This window comes from Amphiura filiformis, chromosome 14 (assembly GCF_039555335.1).
Source record: "Amphiura filiformis chromosome 14, Afil_fr2py, whole genome shotgun sequence".
In the NCBI taxonomy this organism is placed as follows: Eukaryota; Metazoa; Echinodermata; class Ophiuroidea; order Amphilepidida; family Amphiuridae; genus Amphiura; species Amphiura filiformis.
In genome coordinates, this window is record NC_092641.1 from 33,502,983 (window position 1) to 33,529,797 (window position 26,815).

Consider the following 26,815-nt stretch of genomic DNA (forward strand, 5'->3'; position numbering starts at 1 on the left):
ACCTTAATCTCCCACACAGGGAGTGTGAATTTCAAATGGGATTATATGAATGGGTGACTAGATTTAAAATCTACACCTGTGTGGAAGGTTAAGGTCCATGGGGGTGTATGGATTTCAAGTAGAATAGCCAAGCTGCAATTCAAGATATCTCATTCTGACAGCAAACCCACGGACTGAATACACAGAAAAAATAAACATAAAAGTTGCACACATCTATAATGGTTACCGCACCTCTGGTTCAAATGGCTCCTAATTTGCATAAGGTCATGGAAGAGTAGAAAACAGATTACAAATAGAATAGAATAGAAAATGTAAAATGTAGCTACTGAGAAACATGATGAGTATGAAACATAATGAAAATATTTGTATCCTTTTTTGAAATAAAACAATCCTTTTTGATTCTTCATGTAATAATTGTACATGATTACTGACTTAGCAACCAGTAGCATAACCGCGAGACCCTCAATTCGGTACCTTTTCCCTCTGCAGTTTGTGCAGGAGACTAAGCTTTGTTTCACCTCAAATTCGGTAGTGATGTCAATGCTTTTTTGCAGCCGCAAGTGTGCCAACATGCCACCCTTGTGCATGTGCTGGAACGCTCTGCTGTAGTATCTTTTATGTGCGCAACTGCGACCAGCGAAATACGCACCTATGTCACTACTGAACTTGAGGTGAACTAAAGTTTAGGTTCCAGATTTTGCCCCCCTCAGATACTGCATTTGCTCCTACCCCAACTCCTCCTTTACAAACTCTGGAGTCAGTACTGTGAAACACTAACACAGCTAAGCACAAAGAGCACCCCCTACATGCATTCACCATTTAATTAAGAAAAGGCTATGCATAAATGATTTCTGTACCATATGCTGGCTTTATAGTATATGTGGAATATGGCCGATATTACACATAATTTATGCACTATTTTTTATGTCAGTATTTTTTGCACACACTTCAACTTAGTACCATAAATTTATCTATGTAAACAAGATTATGTTCCGTGTAAAGGTGTACCCCCTCAACAATGACAGTCACACATTTTTTAATATCATCAAATCAATCCAACAATGCCTGTAGGTGTTAGCGTTGATTAATGGAATTTCGGTCAAAACATGCAAAATAAGCTCATTAATATTCATAAATATGCAGATAAGTTAACACCAAACTATACAGCAGCAGAGGTCATCATATTTTATCACCCTAACTAAGTACATCAGAATTTATGCAGTAAAGAGGATAAATAATGGTGCTTCCACCCGGACAACCAATCATCCATCTGCACAACAACATAAGACCCAAACAACACATTTATTGTGGTGCAAAATGGGACCAAAAAATTTATATGAAAAAATAAAGATTTGAAATCTCACCTCAAATTTCTTATAGAGCTGATAGGTTAACAATGGATTAGGTAGTTCCCTGAAGTACAGTTTACATACAGACGTTACACAGTGGATATCCTTCTCATACTCCGTCAGATCAGGGATTTTCTCCCCATCAAACTCATCTCTTAGGTACTGTATATTGGAGGTGACACCTGATAATCTGTAGACCCCGTCCACGACGCCAAACTTCTCGATAAATTCGGTGCAGACTTTGACGATTTCTGGAACTGCTGATTCGAAAAAAGTGAAACCAAAAAGTATTAAAAAAAATATATCATGGAATAGTCATATATTTTACGAGGAACTTCTGATTGATCAAACTTTAAGAGATTAGATCAAAAGAGAACACACTCCAACAGGCTCCATTATGTTTGTATGTCACTCATGGAGGACAAAATATTGTACCCAAGGATGCCAGTGGCCTGAAGTGACTTTGCAGGAAAAACCTTAAAAGCGGTACAAATTTGGGCTATAAAGTGGTGCAAATTTGGGCTATAAAGTATCAAAACAAGCTTAAAATAAGTGTGGAAATTTGGATTTATTTAAAAAACACCCTAATACATACTGCCTCAGCTGGATAATGAAAGGCAGACAACTTTTACTACAATACCACTTCCACCATTATCTGACTCATGAAAATGCAACTTTTGCCATGACTTTTAAACCCATGTGACTGCTCATGCCATCCCATTTTGAACCATCTTGACTTTATGCCATGGGCAGCGACCCAAGTTCATATCCCTTGACAGGGTGTAGCCAAATAGACTCAACCCTGCTGACATAGTTCAATAAGTCTTCATTTATCCATGATATCTTGACACTTTACCTCATGTTGTGGGGTATGAGTTTCAATACCCAAAATACACAGTTCATCACGTCAAATGTTCAGGGATATTAGGATTCAAGTGCCATGTTCTTGGCATAAATTTGTAAGTTCTTGGTTCATGATTCCAGGAAATTTGGTATTAAATTGTAAAATATGTCTGCATTTATATAATGTCCTTTCAAATTGTTCAAATTTATTCCGCTGCCACTAGGATATATCAAACCATGCATGCCACTGCCAACAACGATGCCAGTATACTACCCCTAACAGCTCCTCATTATACACCTGGGTGCATGGAGTCAGACAAGCAAGATAAAGTATCTTGCTAAAGGACACAACACAGTGGCCTGAGGGTTTGTCACAACTTTGCAATCATGAGACGAAGGCCTTGACTGTTAGGCCTCCACGCTCTCATAAGATTCTTAAATTAACAATTTTAACTACCTAAATGTCAGCATAAGTTTTAATTACTTTGCCTGTGATAGAGATTTTGTTATGAGTGAAAGCTCAGGCCATTAGAAAACTTTAATCAGGACGCTATATGCTTAGGGCTACAGAATACTGTTTACTACACACAACTCCCTCCCCATGACATTTTTGCTTAAATAAACACAAAAGATTTGGCATGTTACCGAATTTATGATTTTTTTCTTCAAATATGGGGTTCTCTCCAATTTTCGTCACTCTGACTCACTAAACTTCTTGGAACAAGTACAACATATATCAAGGTTTAAATGCAAAAGTCATTTTGTTGACATGTGAGTTGTATTTACCTCAATATTAAGGAAATTAGGAAAATCACAAAATGCTGAATAAAAAGCATTTTATACAGTTACGGTAAATGCTTTTTAACCAAGTCTCTAAATACATAAATGACAGCCATTGAACTAAAAAATCACTGACCATCCAGGATTTGAACCTGTTACCTTTGGATCACTGGATAGAGGCATATAAACTTACTTTCATGACCGGAGTTGAGTAAATGTTCCCCTAAGTCACAACCAAACACTCTTTCCCTGAGTATGCCCCGCTGCTTCAGACCACGCCGGGTGGGACGTGCCAGGATAAAGGACCGCAAGAATGTGATCAGTTTCCCATGCTTCCGTAACACTGTAAATAAAAATGAAGTCAATCAATAATTGTACATAAATATGATGATTCAAAGATGGACATCATTAGACAACATATAAGCAGTCTGTATTTACTGGAACAAACATTACATATTTTTTTTCCAATATAACCATCACCTTGTAATCTACAAAATAAGAAATGAAAAAATTCGACAAATATTATTTACTACATACACAATGTTTACCTTCTATACATACATAAGTATGAAGCAGCACCATGCATATTATGGCACACACAAAACAGCCTGGGGACTTCACACTAAGAATGAGTTAATACAAAAAAGTTTCTTTCCTCAACTATGATCTAATCAACAAAACAGTAATCAGCTTATGATTTTAACCAGTAAAATACAAGGTTTGCAGGACTGGAAATAATCAGGAATCCGGGAAATAGCTCTGGAAAATGATGGCATTTGTAGGGAAATGTTATCCCCCCTCCCAAAAAAAAGACAGACATAAGAAATTGTAGGAAATGTTACCATCTTTGGAAAATCTTCCCAGGAAAAATTTTTTAATTTCTTCCTCCAGGGAATTTTTTTCCTGACCCTGAAGGTTGGTTCCGGATCATGTGATGGTCACAATATAGGATAGCAATGCTGACTGACATAATCACTCATGGAATACAAAAAAAACACTTTTCAACCTGAGATTATTTGTCTAAGGTTTCAACAATACCGACACACGATCCCCTCAATCTCCTTAATTGAAGTGTTTTCCCAAAACTGGCTCAGTCCACCATGTTCCTCAGAGTAGTTTGTACGTAACGGCACTATCAGTGATTGGCTAAATTATGTGCAATATGTTATTATATACGAATAAAATCAATCAACTGATGAAATCAAAATCAAAAATCTAGATTATATTGTATTTTTTATGATATACTAATATATATAACACATTCTTCAAGTGTTTTGACTAAAAGTGACTCAATAATGATAATTTTTGTGAAATTTAGTCAATGTTGAAGGTTGCTGTCCATATGAATTGGACATATTATACAAATATTGACTACTATGAGAGGCATGGTTAAAATTTTTAGTATAGTGCGCATGCTATACGAGTCACTGGAAACTAAAAATTATCATAGTGTTGCCTCAATGTTCATCTTATGCGTACCCCCTCCCCTTTCCCCACCAAACAATGTTGGGAGAAGATATGATGAAGATGAGCATATTGGGCATGCCAACATTGTACGTACGGGAGGGGAACCATTTACAATGAGGCCTTTAAAGTGTTCAAACAATTATTTCTAAGATTGCAGGGGTCGACGGTTTATGGGTATGCCCCTGCAATTACTGTATTTTTTTACTATTATTAGCAAACAGATATGGCAACAATTTTCACCATCATTCAAATATCCAAATGTTATAACAATACACAACTTAAAAACCAACCAAAGGAATTAGCGAAGAATACGAAAATATTTAAAAACTAATAAATTGCTGAACACTGTTCCCAGGTTTGTTTCAAATGGATGAAACAATTGCATGCTACAATTTGTGTTTTACCTATAAGCAACATAAATGTAGCAAAAACCTTTCAGAATATTACATTTTCCCAAAATTACACAAATTTTACATGAACTTAATTAAACATTATTTACAAACAAACAAACAATTAATTAACTAGTTTCAAAATCAGCTAACATTTACATAATCTATAAAGTACTTATAGGAAACTACAATTAACTCTACATAGCAGATTATATAGAACTTCTACACCAATTATTGAAGCTTACATTGCTAACACTAACAAATGTGTACAATTCAATTTTCAATTTTTTCTTTAAATTTATCACAAAACCACAGTTCAATTTCATGCAGACCCTATATACCTTGGGTGACAGTGACACTGATTGGACAATCGGTTTTGATCAAATTGTAAAATATTTCAAGAAAAAAACTCAATAGAAACAACAAGAACTTCCAATAAATTATAAAATTTATTTCTTTTGGTGCCCTGAGATATATAGCTTAATGTATGAAAAGCAAATAGCTGACCTTAATTAGAAAATAGGAATTACTAATGTTAGAATTACTGACTGAAAAATGAATTAAAAACAAACAAAAATGACTATTTCTAATGAAAGTGCAGAATTTTTGTTTCAATGTTGACACTATCATGTGCAATGGGTCATATGTCAGGAAATTCAATATTGAAATACAACTGAAACAAGTATTCTCTTCTTGGTTTCTGTTGTTCACACAAAGTCTCAGACACAAAAGATTCAATTAATTTTAATGGCTGTTTTGACCAGCAAAATACAGCATACTTTATACAATGTGTAATAATAATATAATATTAATATTAAACTCAATATTGCATCTAGTTACTATTCAATGTGCTTGAACACACCATCTGAACATCAGGCATGATATGGTAATTTTGGGCAACAATTTGGATAACAAAATAGCCTGAATTCAGGCTAATGCCTGAAAATTTGCATTCCTGGAGAATGCTCAAAACAATTCACTTGCTAGGAGTACACAAAACTGGGTTGTTAATATGCAGGGTACCATTTGATGTACCTAAAATTGGTAGATTAAGTTATTAGCAACATAAACTTTTAAACAATCCTGTAATTTTCAAAACTGATTGTCCTGTCAGTATCACATTTTAGGCTCAAATTAGGTGGTTTCTGAGGAAACTTTTATACATGTCATAATATCCCGATTTCCATGCACAGCTCCTACTGCACAGAAATCTGAAATGAACCAGAATCAATTTTAATGGCCCTCCTAGGTACCATCTAAATATCATATGCTTTAAAATTACCCACTAGATGCCTATATTCAGAACCGTGCAACAATTAAGATCCAAAATTATTATTTTTGAGGAAAATCTGGACAGCTGGGAAAACAGTTAGTTCCTTCATAGGAATTTTGGCATTAGGGAGGGACATGTCAGATCTCAAAATATTGAAATATGTAACAAGAATAATAAAAGCAGTTTCAATTAGGGGCCACTTTTTACTGAAGCAGAGAATTCTGGTCAGTAATAAAACTATTTCTGCTGCAAACAGAGTGTTTGGCTCCTTCTGAACTCCCACTTATTTTGAGCCTTGATCACCTGATCTTGAGACACATGTTGCTGTACCTGGCCGTGGAGCTGCTAGCATGTGGAAATTTGTTAAAAATACAATGAAAAATCATACAGAATAATTATTTCAAATGTTCAATCAATCTTCACTGACAATGTTGTACACAAAAAATTAGTACATCGTTAGGGGCTGGGCAATCATTATGAGCTCCCTGAGAGGTAAATTACCAAATGACATGCCAAAAATTGCTCACTCCCCCCTCCCTCTTGGCTTACCAGAAATTATTTTCATCCACTTTAAAATCTTTTGCCTATTGGTACAGTGAAAATGAGACGGAAGACAGCCCATATATATTTTCATCAATTTGCAATCAACTGTATTGTATCAAATATTTTGGATATTGCCGGTAAGGCCTCATTACGAACAAACAAGCTTTTCATGTGTATTTCAAAGAGGTGATTATTTAGTGGAGTGCTTGATTCTGCAAATACATATCATTTCAAATAAGACAAGTTTGTTAACATCATGTTCAAACTGTCATCATTCCTTTTCCAAGCTATATTTTATATCTCCTATACATTCCACAGACAGTCATGTATTTGTTCCCATCACATGTGAAGGTTCTGATGTCTGTGTGATATATCATCACTTAGAAAAAATTACCTTCATCTTGCGGCAAGTAATGCAGCCTGAATTTACTTTGACATGTAATCAGGAAAGGGGTCATCAACCAGGCAATCTTGTACTCAAAAGCAGCAAATTTGAGGTACTCTGGCGCAGCAGTAAGAAAAACTTTTTTAAAGATCTTTCAATTCATTACTTGGCATGGAAACTGTGGCCCTTACCGACCTTGAGTGAGCCTGCAGCATGAGGTGAGCACATACATGTGGCACAAGACAAATATGGAAGGTATCTCTGCCCAGGAAGATAACCATAAAGCAACACAACTAGCTACACTCCCTTTAAGTCGGAATATACTGTAAAGTAACTGAGCCTAAAAGTTAGTGTTACAAAATACTTTCTGAACTTTGCAGATTGAAAAGTCGATCCCGGGAAGCGGTCAATCTAAACAAATAAGATTGAAAAGCCTGACAAGAAGTTTGAAAAAAAAAGTGTATGAGTGTATTTACTGTATTGTCTTTTCCATCTTTTAGATGGATTATTCATTATTTTCAATGTCTAACTCTAGTCTGACTGGGGCAGAGTTGCTCATCACTGGATGATGTTTAGACCAAACAAAGTGTTATGTGTCCACACCCTCACCACACCAAATCAGATGGAATGTTTTTTACTTCACAACAGAATACGGACCATAATTTTATCTTAAGTCAGAAGAAAAGATGCCATTTAAAAAAATATCTCTAAACGCAAGTTTTTTAAACAGTTTATACACACTGTTTTCAAACATCAATAATGTGATCCAGATTCCCACCTATTTAGCCTTTATTAACAAGCTAACTAGGCTATATGCCCGTTTTGGCTCCAAGAAGATCACAATGACCAATCCTGTTTCTTGGAGAAGGTAGTGTAATGTGGACACGCAAATATTTTGCAGGCAAACATTTTATTGTCTTAACGTGTAGACCCCTATTGTTTTAATCGGGGCTAACATGATCAATGGCAATATTGAACTATTCAAGTTGAAATCCATACAACCCTATGGAAGACACAATCATTGCCCATACAGGGGATGTATATTTCAAATAGATCACCCATTCAGGTAACTCCATTTGAAATTTACACTCCCTGTGTGGAAGATTAAGGTAATGTCTTCATAGAGAGTGTATATGGATTTCAACCAGTATACCCCATAGTATGAAAGTGTGCTGAGGCCTTGATAATTTGGCATAGCTCACTGTAAATCTCTTATATTCCACGCATATCCCTGAATACTAAGTACAGAATTACATGATTATGTCACATGCAACCTTCACCCCTGGAAAGCACAGATGAGCCAGCCAGGGAACCATTTTTTCCACACTTGAGTATATAGGAAATGTTTTAAATGCTCTCTTAATGTTGTTTGAAATAGTAATCCCAACCCACATACCAATCAAAGACATATGTTTGGCTTTCATGCCAGCTTCCTCAATCATGCCACAACAATTTTGAATGTTTGAAAATTTCACATTACAAAATTCAGAACAAAATTACATATCATATCAAACCAGAACAAAATTACATTGAGAATAAAGCACACATTATCCTGCCTAAAAAATGAAAAAAAATGTAAAGGCTGTGACACAAGTTTTGCCTATATTTTCTTTTCAGACCACAAAGCATATGCTGTAGGATCTATCTAGTTAAGCACAATGAGGCCCATTCATTCACTTGTGATGTAATGTCAAAAATCAAGCCATATGCAAGCACACTGCTTCTTGGAAAACTGCCTAAATGGTGTGCAATTCTGTTGTTCAATAAAATGGTTTTCAGCAGTATGGCATTATTTACAACCATAGACTGGGCAGGGGATGATCTGTGAAGGTGGGCTGGATAGAATCTATAAGATCATGCTAAATAAGTCTATTTCTGGCTAATAACAGCTGAATCTAACCTCTTGGCAATAATTAAACCCTGACAGATCCTATACAGTAAGGCTGAAAAAAGTTTGTTTTTGACCAGACCAAGCATATTTCGCTTTTGAGAGCAATATTACCACATTTCGTTTTTTATTTGTGAAATCCAGAAATAATTACATTTTCACGCAACAACACATTTTTAAAAAGAATTCTTCCCTCATATATTTTGTTTATAATAAGAAATATGAAATCCCTAAATATCCTATCAAATTTGACCTATAATTTTTCGAAAACTATTAATTTTCCTATCTAACCTACTCTGCACTGATTTGACAATAAATAAGTATATCGTCGTTGGGCAGGTAAAAAACGCCTATGTGCTTTTGGCCCCTGAACATGTTTAAAACAAAACTGCCAACAGGTTACATAGGAGGTTTTGCTTTAAACACGTTCAGGGGCCAATGACACATAGGAGGTTTTTCCTGTCCAACGACGATATGTGAGTTGAGGCATATGGTTACCATACATCCTGACTCTAGCATAAACAAAATAAAATTAAAATAAACCATTTTGAAAACCAGTTTTCAGGCCTCCTTTTTTTGTTAGCCTAATACTAGTGAGAGTAAAATAATGCCCTATAAGCAATGGCTGCCAGGTGTCATATTGTAGATGTGTAGAATGCAGAAATTGTCAAATATCAATACAGCAGCTATAGCAGCTATTGCAGGTTTTCTAACACTAACCCTCTCTATGTAGCATCTAAAGTGATTGGTAAGAATAAAAAGTGAAACTGATTGTACCCACATGTACCTTTAATTTACAGGAGTGCATCACTTCCGTTAATCACAGATATAATCATGTGTATCAGTCAGACATACAAGTCTGCCCTTAACCCCGCATGAACCTGATATTTATTTGAGGACTTCTACTGTCAATTCAGATTAGCCTGGTCTGATTGATTGTACTTTTGAGAATGAAATTCAGAATGACTATGTATGTATTACTCAAACCCATGAGAGCAAAATAAGTATGGATGGTAGGAAACTCATTTGTTGAGGCCAAGTTCACATGGCAGCAATAAAGAGTTGTTCGCTGGTGTGTTGTTGGTGTCTTTTTGTGTTTCTCTTTTTTTTAGGGCTAAGGCAAGTAAAAATTATAATTTTGTTTCTCATTGAGGTATTTTGGGAAAAACAAGCAAGATGTCCTTTTTTTAAAGACGGCAGATGGATTGTTCCATCATGCACAATACATGGTCCAATTCAACAAGTCCAGGTCACTAGTATTTGGTAGAAACTGGTAAAGGAGGAATGCTGTAAAAAGGAAGCTGGCACTAATGTATTTGTTTGCTTAGCCTAATGGGTCAAAGCCTAATGGGCCAAAGTTGATTTCAAAGGGAGAAAAGCCATTAGCTCTGGAAGGAAATACTCCAAGTGGAGGAATTGTTATTCTGAAAGGAGGAAATACCAGTGTAGTGTCAGAGGATTTTCTCTTAGCATCTTGCTACAGCACCACAATCACATGTTTGATCCTTGAATCGACCGTTGATACTGCTCCGATACTTGTTATTAATGATCTATCAACTAATTAATCAGAATTAATGTTAAATTTATATTCATATGATATCAGAATTAACAATAGTGAATTAATTGATTTCATAAATAATGAGTATCGGCCAAGCATCGATGGTCGATTGACAGATCCAACTAATTTGGTTCTATTGCTTAACATTGCATGTGCAGTCCACTGATCTCTTAAGGCCACTGACCCATTTGTTTTCATTTTCACTTACCAAATAACAAAACAATAACCATGCAACTTTATTTACACATGTACACTGGCATGCACATCAACTAGCTATACCCACCTGGTTTGGGTGAACCCATAAAGTTGTCCACAGTCGGTGGTATTCTTTCGCTGATCAGCTCGACGCACTGACGTGGGAAGAAGCCAACCTCAAAGCGATTTTTGCCCCTCCACCAAGAGGTATCTTCTGGTGGAGGCATGTCAATCACTGACACCATGTCACCAACCTGAATGGTGCAACACAAACAAGGTTGAATGCATGATTTTAAGAAGATATTGCTAAATGTCATAAATAATTCCTTCAAGTGATCACAGAGATTGTTGTACGCTCTCTTTTATATCCACATGTCTTTTCAAAACATAAATCTGTGTTCATCATCTCAGATTCCTGTTTAGATTCTGATTTGGATAACCTCCTTCATATTTCAACTAATATAAAACTCTTAAAATCACAACTGCATGTAGAATTTCTTGTTCACTCTTTATTTCCACAATATGTCATTTTTGAAAAGAAATCAAGCAAAATCAGTCCGAACTCGGAAATATTGATTTTGAGATATAGCCAAAAAAAGGAAGTATTTCCTTTTGTTTCCTATTGTTTTGGAAACTCTTTAATCGCTCATATCTTTGGAACTGGTTGTTTAATTTCAACTGGGTTTTCTGCAAAATCCAGCTTTGTAAATGTTTTTTATTATCCTATAAGAAACGGAAAATTCAATATTTCCGAGTTCTGACTGATTTTGCTTGATCACATCACATATGTGACCAGATCTGACCCAATCAGGCTTAAGTTGGCAATAATGAAACTGAGATATAGGCAAAAAGAGACTAGAAAAAACTATAAAAACTTAAGAAAATGGAACATATAAAAGGTTCATAACTTTGCAACCAAGTATTCAAGAGACCTTGAGATTCAACATCAGTAACTGTAGGTACTGTGCAAGTTCGTATTGGTAGTATCTCATTTTTCAACATTTCCGACTTTGGCCTGAGTGGATCAGATCAGGTCACATAATAGAATCCAACTCAGATGATATCCTTCTTAAAAACAACTATAAACAAATCCAATGACATACAGTGGAAATTATGCTGGTTATCAACACATGTAATGCATCATATTTGAGAGAATACAATGTTTATCATGTGACTGTCTCTTGCAAATAAATTGCTCGTAAGTATTCCATACGAATACAGAATCCACATCAAGTTCTACTTCTCGCTGGTTCATAATTCCCAACAGGCAAAACTTTGAATATAAAGTGCTTAAATTGGTATACATCCCTTGTATTTGAGTCCGTCATAAAGCAGTATATACAGATCTCCGAAAGTATCAGCATGAAATCTACAACACACATGATTCAAATGCAATACCTACTATACCCAGTGACACTTCAGTAATAATTATTCTTTCCATAGGATGACACTTAAGGCTGCCCTGTAGTCTGCTTTTCATCAACTTTCTCAAAATTGGAGTGATTCTAACATATAGAATATAAGCTAGATACTATAATCTTAAATAGGAGATAAAACGTTTCAAAATTGCTTCAATTAAGAGTTACCTTAACATTCTAGTCATATCCCTTTGTCAACAAATGATTACGGGATGAAAGCTTATGAAGACAAGAAGGATTAGCCTGGACTAAGTATGGTTCAGGCCAGCACTAAATAGGGAAAGCTATATACTTATTCCTTGTAAGTGCACTGACCTGAGTATGTAAACATAGCAAGAAAAGGAAAAGTCTCTAACAAAAACTGCAGATTTTATCCAATCCAGCTCCTCAATGCCTTCATTCCACCAACTCTGACACATGGCTTGCTAATTGCGCTAATTATTCACATTTATGCTGAAAATGTTCTTGGTTTCTCACATAGGTTGAAGACAATCCATATCCTAAACCAATAGGGGTACCCCCCTCTAAAGACTAAAATTGCTTCGTCATGATCCCATTGTAATGAGATACCTATGAAACGGTCACAAATTTCATACACACCCACATAGTCATCAGATTAAAAAACTTTGGCCTAATGGACAATTCTATCTATCTGTCCGAGTCATATTTTTCACACTTACCTTAAATTTAACAATAGACAACTATTGGGCTATTCTGGTTTAAATCCATACACCCATATACCAGAATGGGCAATCCATTTGAAATCTACACCCCATGCGTGGGAGATTAAAGTTATGTCTTCCATAAGTGGCGTGTGGATTTCAACTGGACTAGCCCATTATAGGCCTATTATGAGGCCATGGTTAATTAATTTGCATGCATACTTCGGTTTTTTGTACCCTGTGTTTACCTCAATTGAAATCTCGTCAGGCGCCTGCGCCATATAACGTTTGATGACATGAGCTGCTGCCACTGCGGGGATGTTGATGGCCGACTCCTCACTCGCTACAACATGGTTACCATGGTTATCCAGCTGTTACCATAGAAACAAAATAATTTTAGTATTTTGCATAGTCACATGATATTTGTAATATGGTGAGTAAAGCATGCCAAAGATTCAAGACCGTTGAGGTATTGGCCTATAGTCTATACATATAATCACCAGGTTGTGAAAAGGATGGGTAGGTCATGACATTGATTTATTTTTAATTTAATACCCAAGTAGGTTAGACTACAAGAGCTTGGACTCCATTATAGTCCTATGTGTAACACTATTGAAAATACACCAGGTTGAATTGTTATGCATGGGGTCTAAAATAGTGTACCACCAGCATTAATTTGGCAACAGCCCAAAATCAAATAACAATTCTCCTCCAAGCGTGGCTGGCATCATACATATAATGGTAGAGTTCAAACTCTCATTGTCTATTACCCATCTTTGCAATTACCTCAGATACCTACACATATGACTGCCCTACAGAGCTTGTGAAATGTGTTTTTAAAATCATTTTTAACCAAATACAATACAAGAAATACAGTGCTTCAACAATAAAACTCCAACAATATTTGTAATGCAAATGTGCTAAACATTCCTGAGCTGACATTCCTGGCCGGGAACGCTGGAAAACAAATGGTATGAGCTACAGGTCCTGTCTTAATTCATCTTTTGCATAAGAGCACATACATAGAAGGAGGGTCTTGATTAGCTGATTGAGTCAGATCATGAAATATTGGTGTTGGGCTGATTTCTCACAAGGGGGTCATGCGCCAAACAATCAGTGTGCACATGTACAGTCTGTTTGCATTCCGCGTTTGCTGACCCAGTTACAATGCACAAAGCCCAAACATGACCAGAATTCTCACTGATACAATTGGCAGAATAAGTTAAGCTGCAATGATTGACACACTATATCGGCAACTGCAAAATGATTATGACAGGACCTGTAAATTCTAGTATAACCATAAGCAACTAAAAAAGGCGTGAAATGTACATGTACAACAACCAACCATACAAAAAAATTAATAATTCCAACTTTTCTTCACACAACATGGATGGTGAAAACTTTAAATTAAGAAAAAATACTGGCAGTCCAGGATTTCAGCTCATGATATGCAGTTTGCCAGCATAATATGGCACTTTCAATTGTCTTCTAGTAATACTGTAAAAACTTGATAGTTAGCATATGTGCTTACTATCGAGCGCTTTTAAAACATGCAAACATGAATCTTGAGCCCCATCCACAAAAGTGTGGCTTTTGAGCAACTCATCGATACACATATGAACAAGAAAACCTGCGAATGTGTGTCTCATCCCCATTAGCTCAGTTGATAAAGTGCCGGACTTTGGTACAATTTCATGTTTTAAAAAGCGCTTGATAGTAAGCACATATGCTAACTATCAAGTTTTTACGGTTACTGAACAACTTATGAATATCATTTGGCTTTCCTATTTTGGGTAAATTTACTGATTAGTAAAATTGTAATAATTACAGTATAACAAAAATGATTAGTAAAAAGTCTGAATTGCTGGTTAGTAATTAATAGTAAAGGCACGTTTTGAATGATACATGAGAAGGAAGTATAGAGCTAAAGGAATATCAGCTGCAAGGATATGGCCAAAGAGTGCAATGTTTTGGGAGATATAAGACAGAGATCCTAAGAAAGTACTTTTTGGTATTTATATGCCTTATTCTACATTTTTATTGTAGGTCCTGTTAATTGGTAAATATATATGTGGCTTAATATTAGTTAACTTGACTGCAGTTTAACTTTTGGACTTTGCTGGGAGTAAAGGAAGAAAAGAAAAGGGTAAAAGAATCCCTCCATAAGTCTAACCGCCATAGTTAGAAGAACAGGAACTACATTAAGACTTGTTTTGTGCATACAGACCCTTCATGGAACAAACTCTACACAACTGGGACATGGACAGTGGGAGCAGGGATGTTTGGTGCCACTGATTAAAAGTGTTTGTTTTTAAAAAATCCAGGAGGGATAAAAGCACAAAAGTTCTTTTTTAAACCAAATACCCTCGCTGTGACCTTAACAGTCCTATATCCTCGAAGATTGCTTCCTGAATATATCCCAGATCAACGAAGGAAGTGGAAAGACTATTAATATGAGGCTAAACAATTAATATATTCCAAATAGTAACAAAGAAAATATGAAATCTGCACTAATATCAACAATATGAAAGAAAAAGAAAAAGTATTAAGCCAATCCGGTACCAAACAAATCTTTCTATCGTCAATTTAGTTTTTTGGGTTTTTTTATCACCAATATCATGACACAGTATGCAAAAATGTTTAATTTATTTACTGTAATTTGTCTGTAACGCATATTACACCATCTTCCATAATTTAATCTCTGTATCGGCTAATATTCTTTCTACTTCATTAAAAAGTAAGCATATCATGCATGGCAATTTGCATCAAAATGAAAACCGATCCTATCCAGGCTTATATCTAGCACAGCTAATCGGTTGACCTCCACCTGAGCTCAAATAAATGCACAAATTTTCACTTTGTATTATTTTTGGTATTTTGCTCACACTTTCATTTTCAAGTACAGCTGGTTTGATTTGAAATAGGAACTTGTTCCAATCTGATTATCCATTAAACCCTATGAACACATACATAATGTGTAACTCACAGTCAGTTACCAAAGGAGTAGGGTGGTGATAACCCTTACTGAATTGACAAATCAGTTCTGCTGGTGTTTGGATGTTCAGTCTACATACCGTAAAAACTTGATAGTTAGCATATGTGCTTACTATCGAGCGCTTTTGAAAGCATGACATTGTACCAAAGTCCGGTGCTTTACCAACTGAGCTAATGGGGGTTGAGACACAAATTTGCAGGTTTACTTGTTCATATATAACTATGTACGTATACCGATGATTTGCTCAATACCCTTTACACTTTTGTGGATGGGGCATGTGCTTCATATTTGCATGTTTTAAAAGCGCTTGATAGTAAGCACATATGCTAACTATTGAGTTTTTATGGTAATGATATAGCCCACACCTTAGACATACTCCTAATGAGCTATTCCAGTTGACATCCATACACCCCCTACAAAAGACATGACCATAAACTCCCACACAGAGAGTATAAATTTCAAATTGAATCACCAATTTAGGTTGTCCCATTGGAATTCACACTCCCTGTGTGGGAGATTAAGGTCATGTCTTCCATAGGGGTGTATGGATTTCAACTGGAACAACCAAATGGAGAAACTGGTTGTAAACTCTACTATGTTTATGCTTTGAATCCTCTGGAAAATCCCACTTCAATCTATATAGCATTCGTAACATGGGCAACATGACTTCCTATCTACATATCAAGTAAGTCAGCAATGGCGAAACTGTGTTTGATCATTGAGCTATGAAAATTGAATCTAATGAAAAATTTAAAAAAATCAAGCGTACATAGTTATTAGAAGTATCAATCAGAAGGCGTGATCAGTCAAACATGGAATATTTAGAGCAATAGCGCAAAATTGTAAAACTTGACCTATTTAACGCCATTAGCACTGGCGTCAAACGAGAATTAATTTAAATGAACACCAAGAATCGTTCTTTAAAAGGGGATTAAGCAGACTACTGAGTAAGCTTAAATTCCACTTCCAATATATTTTTGCCAAGGATACATCAAACATTCTTAATTTGTAAGTGGATGTTGCATACCGTCAACCTCTCAGGTTCCAAAGTGACAAAATGTTCTTCAAAAACATATATGGAAAACAGATGCCAGGATGCAAAAAATTGATCATACCTAGATCTAAAATGTTTCTACTCATAAAATTTGATTACATTTCTCAGTTTCACTGTTTTTATTTTCTTCATCCTATAACTGGATCAGCCCATGCAATTTTGGAATAGAGCCGTACCTCGGATCATGGCTGAGTCTATAACCCAATTTCTGTTCAACCAATCTATTTACAGATCATTGATTGATGACTCTAATATTTCTTGTATTCGTTATCATCTCGCATTCCCACTCATATCAGCCTCCTACTGTGTCTGTAGGATTTTCATACACAGGCTTTACCTGGGATGGATGTCAAAGAAAAATGTTGACACTGGTATATCTTATAAACAAGCAGATTGCTTGTAAAATTTTAGTGAAGACTAAGATATACCAGCCGGTGTAAAATGATTGAGCACAATTTCCAGTTTTTGTAGACGATAATGAAGCACTAGTGGTGTGCCCATAATTATTGTTCTTCAAACCAAAGTGTTCTGCTAGAAAATATTGCTACATTATGTAAGTTGATGGGAACTTATCATAATAACCCTAAGTAACTAATATCTGAATGAATGCCAAGATTCAAGATCTCAAGTGATTTGGTAAATTGGTATTGGGTAGAAGTACTTTTAAGTCCTCTCTCCAAATTTTGACAATTTTACCCCAATGTCTATTTGCTTGACAAATAAGTCCTCTTGGGTATGTTTCTGTACAACTTCTTCATTTAATGACCAATAAACTTGCTAAAGCTGATTGCTTAATAGCCCTACCACAGGATGAAGCACTCTCATGGGCCATTTTTACAAATTATCAATGTGCTACAGGCCTACAGGGAGAGCAGAAATCTGATTTTGATTGGGAAAATGGACTAAATTTTGTACAATCTGTGTCCAGAGAGTTCTGATCATAGTTTCTATATTGAAAACCAAATGGGCACCAAAACCTCAGTGTTTCCAAGAGTAGTCATAGCTCGTAGAGGTAACAACACTGAATGCTGAATCCAATTGACTGGGTAGATGGACTGATAGACCTTAACACCAAAATAATGATATTATGTGTTCGAGTCGAGCCTCTGTGTAGCGATCTAACACTTCTAGGCACAGAAGTAGCGTTACAGAATATGACCAAAATTTTCACTCCTGGTTGTTTTTTTCTTGACCATGCAGCAGTCTTGTTCATAATTTAAATCAGTGGGAACAGATGGGCACCAATCATTTTGATACAACCTGTATATGCATACTTCAATGTGTTAAAACCACAATCACATATTGGACATATGTAAATTTAATTGCATTCAAGATCCAAGTCAAGTTCATTGGTAATACTTATTTACAATGATGTTGACCTCAACCAGGTACAAGGATACACAGCTGGTACATATTAATAAATGAACACAATATTGACCTTGATTGCATAATTAGTGCTCAAGCAAAGATTAAACTACTCTTTCTGACCTGTACAAATTGATGTAAGTAAATTACAATAATATCATTTGGAATTATTCAAATGTAGAATTCAACATCAGTATATGATTGCTTTTCGCCATACAAGCCAAGAGCTTACAAATTTTATTTTTAATGGCATTTACTGCAAAGTATCATAATTCATTTTAAATAAATCCATATCTTGCTACTTTATTAAATAAGCTTTACGATTTTAGTGACAAATAAATTACATTTTGCTTTATGATCAGGTCAACAAAATCACCATTTAGATTATAAAAAACATTTTGGTATGAGGCTGAAAATCAAACAACCCTAGTATCTCCTCTGATAGCAGTAAGACACGTGAAGAGCTCGGATGCAAAAGGTGCTATTCACCATTTTCTTGCATTAAAGTGACTACCATCTATTCTGTAATGCTAACTATGATAAAACAACAACACATATTTTCTTATTTTGTTCTTGTTTTTGATGAATTATATTTGCCTGTAGCTGTATCCATAGACTCTCTAATAGTCTATACTGTATCTTAAATCGAGAAAATGGATATTGCTTCTTGCATCTGAACACTTGGCATGCCTTTCTACTTTGAATTGCAGAACAATTGAAGCTAGGCATTGCAAAACTGATGTAGGCCTATACAGTATTATTGATATGAAATTAACATTGAATGCAATTCCAGAAACTACAAGAATCATAATGACTGTAGCAGCTGTCAGATGTACGACCAATGACAAATACACAATTCAAATGAGTGCATCCAGTTTGCACAATAGAAAATCAATTAATGCTTTGAAATATGTGAATATGCAAAAAAAAAAAAAAAAACCAAAAAAAACTTTTTTAAGGAAACACATAAATTAGTATCAAATAATTTACCAGCAATGAGAATAAACAACTCAACTGTGTTGCGAGTAAGTTAAAGATAAAAAAATCCAGAATAATCTTTTCGATTAACACTGGTTTGCTGAGTTGCAGAGAATCGATGATTAAAAATGATATACAAAGAAAGTTTATGCTAAAAAGTGCCAAACAATACTGCCATGCAGAATTAAACAGCAATGAATATAATGTGATCATGCAGAGGGAAATACAATGAAAGACTATTAGAGCAAAGTATTATGCTCATGTTGTTGCTGGAAATTTAGTAAAATAGTTATCTGTTTTGAAATTGGAATTCTAGTGGAGCAGACTGCAATGTATGTTTAGAATCATACACATTTTGATGAAGTCATCAACTTTGGTTGAGAGTTCCCCAAGACAATATACATCATGTAGAACATTTGGAGGATGAGAACCAAGCTAGCATGAACCCATGTGTCAAGTTTTATGGTGGCCTTAAAACTTTTTTCTACATAACTATAAATGCAATGTCTAAATTTAGCTCAATTAACAAGTTTTTGCAATTTTACTTGACCACAGGAGTGCTATCAACTCGGCTAAATTTGTTGAAAATAGATTGCTTGACCATTTAAATAACTTGATCAAGTAATGCATGATTCTACAAAAATATTATCATTACCTGCTCCACTACTTAAGCATTCCTTTATAGTTTAACATAAGGGTATCCCGGGGTCCAGGGGACAACTCCACCCTTCTAAAAAAACAAGGACAAAAAAGTGTTTTGACCAATTTTAAGGCGATTTTGAATTTTTTTTGGCAAAACTTTACTACTCCGAGGGGCCCCTCAAGGCTTGAAATATTGCATTTATACACACACAGACATATGTTAATTAGTCAATGCTTGTCATTTTCTTTTTTTGAATTAAACAAAAAAAGTCCTGAATCATGAACAAAGTGGATCTGCGCTGACAAAATAAAGCAACAATTTAGTTCCCCTATTTCGATTATTTCACAAAACTAGCAATGTCTACATAACATCAGGGAATCATTGTTCTTTCAATGGATATGAAAGTCAATTGCTCATGATGCAAACAATGCCCTATAGAGGCAGATAACCAACTTACAATTTCCTGGTTTTCTGAGATTTTTAGATAATAAAATCAATACACTTCCTAATAGACCTTTTCAAATCAACATCGGAAATTTTCGGAAAACAAAGTCGCATGCACCAGGTGTGTACGCATCATAACACACTGGCGTAGATTCACATAAGCACTCGCCAGTGAAAAGAACAAACATGGCAACTAGCGTAAATGCTACGCCCAACAACTACATGATGAAACTACGTCATCTTGGGGATGAAATCAAAACTTGACCGGCGGTTGACCGGCGGTTCTGCCTGGTTCCATCCAGTTTCCATTTTTAAGAACAATAGAAACTGGACAGAACCAGCGTTAACCGCTGGTTGAGTTTGACTTTGGGAAAACTTTGATTTGAAGTTGATAATATTCATGTTCAATCTTTTGTTATTGAATTCATCAAAGTTGGTGCTAATCGATATAATAAAAGAAATATATTTGGGGTTAAAAGTTGGGGTTTGAGGTTAACAAAAATGTTAGGGTTAAAGGTAGTGTAGTGTAAAGTAAAGTAGTGTAATAATGGGGTTATATTGAGATAGTTAACTCAGATTGACTAAAGCATCACTGGCACATCATTAATACATGTTTCTGAAACATTTCCAGCAATTACTTATTTTGTTGAAAAATATCATATTTGCTCAAATGTCAAAAAGGACAAACTCATTTCAACAAATCCATGTTTGAGGGCCAAGTACACCTTGTTTTGATATGTTTACTGTACATTTCATAGCTGTTCTAGGGCCAACCACAATTGGTCGGCAGGCCGGATCTGGCCTACGGGCTGGCTATTGAGAACCTGTTTTAGTTCCATCCCCAGGGGCGCACACTACTAAATAGTCGTCCCATTGAAATACATGGGAAAATACAAGAAAGTAAGTTTGTTTTTCTACCCCATGTAACAACATTTTTAATATTTTGATCAAACCAACGTCTTAAATAAAGATTAAACTTTTATTTAAATTTAATTTTTTGGGACAAGTTAATACAAACTTGAAAGATATGAACTCCTGAACAGCGCCATCCCAAATTTCAGCCGGTACTCTCGCCTCCTTACCAGTTCCGGCCATGATATTGTTCCGAGGGCCTATTACCCATGCACATTCGATTCTGAACATTTTCTGAACAGATTTGTAATGTTGAGCTCCTATTCTATCGTTTTTATCAAAACAACCAAGAGTCACTCAAATTTGTTTCCCTCCAGACGCCGATGTATTTCGCACAGGCGCTATTTTTACCGGAACTATGAAGGGTTACACCAAACGTGGAAGGATTTAGTGTAGTGCACTCCTAGCATTAGTGACTGAGCACCAAAAGAGATGGATTATTTTTATCAGCAAACTTATAGCATGCAGTAACCTTTAAAATATTCACCAGTTTGCTTTTGGGACCACGATACATAATTTTTTTTTCTTTCTCAAATCCAATTGGATTCCTTAGCTAGGCATGTTCATAAAATTTTGAAATTTAATAAATTCATCTAAAATTGCTTTCATTAAAAAGAGAATCATTTAACGTAAAATATGAGGGGTCAATCATGTATGTAGGCCTATAATTGGCAATGTTATGAGGAAAAGTATGCTCGCCTGAATGTCCCAAAATGGGCCAAATTGTGTGTCCCAGCATTATCAATGGCTTCCTATGTCATAACATGTGTGTATGTACTTTATGGCTAAATTTTTGAGCACGAAGGGCCATTTTACAAAACTTTCGCAAATGTTTCATGAAATGTGGCTTTCATTACTTGATAGTATCAAATATTATTCAAATGCAGATTTTTTAAAAATCATGCTACATTGGAGTTTTGAGGGTCAATATCCAAATTTTCTTCATTTTCCTATTGGATTACACAGTTAAGGGTTTTCCGTCGTCACCCGATTCAACTCGACTATTGCGCCTCTTTTCAACGCGTGCGTACTCCGCGTCTTGCTCGGCGTTGCGTTGCAGACATCGCAGAGAACGATGCGTGTTGTGCGTGTCAATGCTATTTTTGCGCACCGGCGATAACCAGGGCCACAAAATAAAGAAAACAATGTTTGCTGAGCGCAAGAAAGGTGGCCGCTTAAATATAACATGTAGGCCTACAAACCAATTTTGCCAGCGTGCTTCCACTGATAACGGACCTGGACCCTCCCCAAAGTAGGCTTACGACAGTAGGGTCCAATAGATGGTATGAAGTTATAGGCCTACCCAACAAACACAGAATCAGGTGGTTTTGTTAAACATTAGGCCTAAACGAGTGTTGGTTAAATTGGTTAATTCGTTTTTATAATATTTTGGCCTAAATGTTGGGTAACCACTACCGGTATATTATAGGCCTATTAAAGGTTATTGTAGAACGTTTCATAATGAAACGCACCACACGGCAACTTTTAAAGTTAAAGCATTTTGTGTTATTGGGTAAAGACCTAGGCCTACTATGTGCACTGAATTCATAATGCATGCGATATAGACAACACCATCAAAACTATTCAATTTCAAACAAATGTGTCATACATTTACAAAAATAATATCATAGCCTAATAAGCCAAACGTTTTTCTACAGCTATAGGCAACCCAGTGTTTAACTTTGCTTTAATTGAACTGCTATGTGATATGAATCCACCTCGAGATAATTCCAGATTATATAGTTTTTGTGACCAAAAAGTTTTCCTCTCGTAAACGGCACTAAGCATGCTAAATAGGCCTATGCCTATAATAAATGTAGGCCTATTATAGTCAAACACTTCCGGCCATGGTGTCAAACGCTTCGCTTTAACATGTTTAATAAATCCTCTTTTTTGGTCGATCGAGTCAGGTGAACATGGTGAAAGCTGAAAATTCCTCACTTTGTGTAATTTGATAACTCTTTGGTCCAATATCTTTGCATATTGCAGAATGAGAGTCTTTCTTACACCCGTTTATGACCAAAATACACCAAATTAGTAAGAATATTAAGGCATGAATGAAGTCTTAATAATCGATATCATTAGAATATTATTGTTCCTATTATGGTAACTTCTTAGGTAACTTTTTTTACAGTGAAAACTTTCCTGCGTAAACAGACAATTCCTTTTTTTTTTTTTTTTCATAAAAGAACGCTAATCCGTAATCAGCTCTCGTGTGTATACCAGCATGTTGGTACTCACCAAAATATCCATGTACGCAATTAACTACGCATGGTGTCGCAGAAAAATGCATTTTGACCTATTTTGGTCAATTTACGCGAAAACAAGGTCCGGTCCCCCCAATTTTTTTTTTGCGCGATTTACAGAGCTTTTTCTTTTTCATAACATATATAAAATTAAACAAATTTGATCGATACAATTTTTTTTCTACAACGCAAAAGGTTGTCTATTTTAAGAAAATTGCTGATTTTGCCAATGAAGTGTACAGATTTTTGGAAATGTACATCTCTTTTAAAACGGCTGTAGCTCAAAAGTGAGGTCCGGCACCCCTTGTTTTTTTTACTGATTTATTATCTACACATATTAATGTACAAAATATGTCAATTTAAAAAAAATTGATCGAATGGTTTAGTTACGACGGTAAACCCTTAAGACAGGATCTTGGTGCACAAGTAAGCTTAATGAAGCCCGCCCTCACATGTTCAAAATGTGATCATGTCTACCTTAGCTGTACATCTCTAATTAATTAAAATACATGCATATCTGAGAGTGAAGGTCTTTGATTTAGGAACTAGGGATTTAATAGGATCAAAGGTAATCAAATCAAATGCAAAACAGTGGGAGGAACTTCTCAACATAACCAAGCAAACAAAAATTGCAATCAAAGGATTTTAACTGGGATTAAAGGATAATCAAACTTCAGTGCTGTAAATTTCTCTTCCACATAAAAAAAAAAAACAAAAAATTGCAACATCTTGGTGTTAAAAACAAAAGGAAATCAAGCTTGCCAAAAAATGCAGTGCCAAAAACTGCTGCTGTAACGTTTATCAATAACAACATGCAAGCAACAGATTTGCCACGTTCATTCAATCTCTTTCCATACCTGCATTTGGACACCATAATTATCAACCTTGTGTGAAGATGGATCAAGCAAGTTAATGTAGCGAAGAAATAGAGGTGATACAGAGATTGATTAGATCATGCACAGACAGTTAGTAAAGACGAGTTTCAAGAGACTTTCTACGTTTCTCTAGATGAATTAGCATTGTAGGTCATACATCAGTTGATATTTAGTGCAAATGTAATCTACTACTACTACTACTATTTAAAAGTTGGATTCAACAATGACAGCGAAGCTTTAAAAATTTAGCAAATTTAAAAACTTGCTCTGCCATTACCCACTCAAAAGCAGTAATCAAATTTAATTTGAATTTAAACAAAATATTTTATATACGAGTCTTGCAAAACAAGTTATTTTCGCATACATTTTTCCTCCCTCCAAAATTGACAAAAATCCACTTTTCTGCAGCAAAATTTTCATGGATTTTAATGGACTACTAAATAGTATGCATTTGGGAGAGTCTCGCATGAAATTATACAACTCAGAAAAACAACTTGTTTTACAGAACTTAGGGATTTCAACACATTGCAGATATTTACCAAACAGCTCATTCGGATTATTTCAATTCTAAGGAGGCTCTCTACATAACAGAAGCCATCCCTTTTTAACGGATTTTTTGTTTTGACAACTTTCGGACTGACAAACATAGAATATCAAATAGGTTGACCAATTGATGCACAACCAAAATTATCAATTGACCATTTTAGTTATTTCTCAAATCCTCTGCAAAAGAAACCCAAACTGAACATCATCAACGACAGTATACTCATAATCAAAGCTACTGCGTATACTCAAAACTGCATTACGCATGCAAAGTATAGTCATGTATGGGCAATGTAGTTGATGATATAGTTTCAGTTTCATTTGACAAAGATTTTGAGATATTACCCAAATGGTCATTTGATGTACAACTTTAACCAAAACTGAGCTTTTTCTTTTTCTGGAAATAGTTGTCATGTAGATAGGGACACTATCATACTGTGGAATAGGTCGTGTTGTTCGCAATTGACCAATAAAAGTGGCATGATTTGCTCATGAATATTTATGAGGTGTAATAATATAGGTTACTTCATACGTCCACATTTGAAGAATTTCATGCAACAGACCAAAACGTGGCATGAAAACCTCACAAGGCACTGTTTTCTACCACAAATGGTGAAGAACTTGATGCTGCATGCCAAACTTGCATCCACTTTTCAAAAATTACTAACAAAAAATTCAAAATGAGACTTGATTGTCAGCAGGCAAATATCTGCCATGCACATGAAGTGCCTAGAAATATACACACCAGTTTCGTTTTATGTTTCCACAAAAGCAAAGCTCAATTCCTGCTTAATAAAATGTGACTTGGCATGATCTTCAACCAATTGCAATGCATTGCTAAGGCTTGTATTCCTGCTTGTTAAAAGTCCCAATTTCGACTTGGCAAGATCAGGCCCGTAACCCCCAAAGGCCAAAAAAGTCCCCTTTTTTTACCCAAAAAGTCCAATTTGCGAGCATGGCAAGCGAAAATATAGGTTTTTTATGCCTTTTGATCAAAAATGCTCCACTTTTTCAAAATCTGTCCCAAGTCCACTTTTTCAAAATCAGCAGCCACCACCCCCTCCCCCTAAATCCTGGTTACAGGCCTGGGCAAGATCTATGACCAATTGCAATGCATTGTTAAGTGGCCATCATTTCAGGTTACTCAGCTATGCTCTTGCAAAGGAGACAATATTGGGTGACTTCACATGAGAGCATGGTCTGCATCAATGCGCTCTCTGGGGATGCACATCCATAATAGAAAGTGTCTACACGGCACTAGGATCACGTAGCGAGTGTGCATGTGAGGCGCTTATGATGTGATGCCATCTGCATGTACAAGATGAGATCACACTGATACGCATCACAGGAGTGCGCACTGATGCGGACCAAGCTTCCTGTGTAGAACCACCCAATGTTAAGCTGGTAGTGAAAAGAGAGATGATGAAAACAGATGTAAAACCACAATATTTCGAAGAGATATAAAACTAATCTAAATTATTGAATTTTTACTTGCTGAACTGTATGAAATATCTAAATGAGATTCGCTGATCAAGAATATTAGCTATTAGTATGCAAGTTCTATTCTCTTTTCTTCTCTTACCTCCATCCAATTCAGAACTGGTCCACAATTGATCATGTCCCCTGCTATCTGGGAAAATCTTCCCAAATAATGTGACAACATGGATTTGACTGCCTGTAAATTGTAAAACAAAAAACAAAAAATGAATTCAAAAATAAATTTTTCATGAGTACATTGAGGATTGAAGCCACATCTCTAGTACTTGGCTACTGGATTATAAAGACCTCTATATATTTAATTGACCCTTTGCATGATCATCCTAAAATGAGGTTCTTACCCAAAAAGTGGTTGCAGTATGTGCGTACATCTTTCAAACACATGCTTTAATTACCATGTAATATACACTTTTGCCCATGCATTTGCTGCCAGGAGAACCTTGTTTAGGTAGCAAGATGGTGGATCCATGCAAAGGGTGAATAGCAGTCTGCACTGTTTCATGTTGAGCGTGA

The 26,815-nt window shown here is 35.7% G+C and overlaps 1 protein-coding gene and 1 long non-coding RNA gene across 6 annotated transcripts in view; one reads left to right on the top strand and one right to left on the bottom strand.

Moving 5' to 3' along the window:
• The window catches only part of LOC140169996 (uncharacterized), a 216,157-nt gene that overhangs the window by 40,815 nt on the left and 148,527 nt on the right, over positions 1 to 26,815 (top strand). The gene's annotated exons all lie outside the window — the stretch shown is intronic.
• The window catches only part of LOC140169987 (uncharacterized), a 138,978-nt gene that overhangs the window by 17,578 nt on the left and 94,585 nt on the right, over positions 1 to 26,815 (bottom strand). For all 5 annotated transcript variants that reach the window (XM_072193301.1, XM_072193298.1, XM_072193300.1 and 2 more), the window contains 6 exons: positions 26,388 to 26,480; positions 12,999 to 13,121; positions 10,759 to 10,924; positions 6,432 to 6,446; positions 3,166 to 3,315; positions 1,365 to 1,606 (listed from right to left, as the gene is read on the bottom strand). In XM_072193301.1, coding sequence (XP_072049402.1) covers positions 1,365 to 1,606; positions 3,166 to 3,315; positions 6,432 to 6,446; positions 10,759 to 10,924; positions 12,999 to 13,121; positions 26,388 to 26,480 — 789 coding nt within the window. The remainder of the gene's footprint in view (positions 1 to 1,364; positions 1,607 to 3,165; positions 3,316 to 6,431; positions 6,447 to 10,758; positions 10,925 to 12,998; positions 13,122 to 26,387; positions 26,481 to 26,815) is intronic.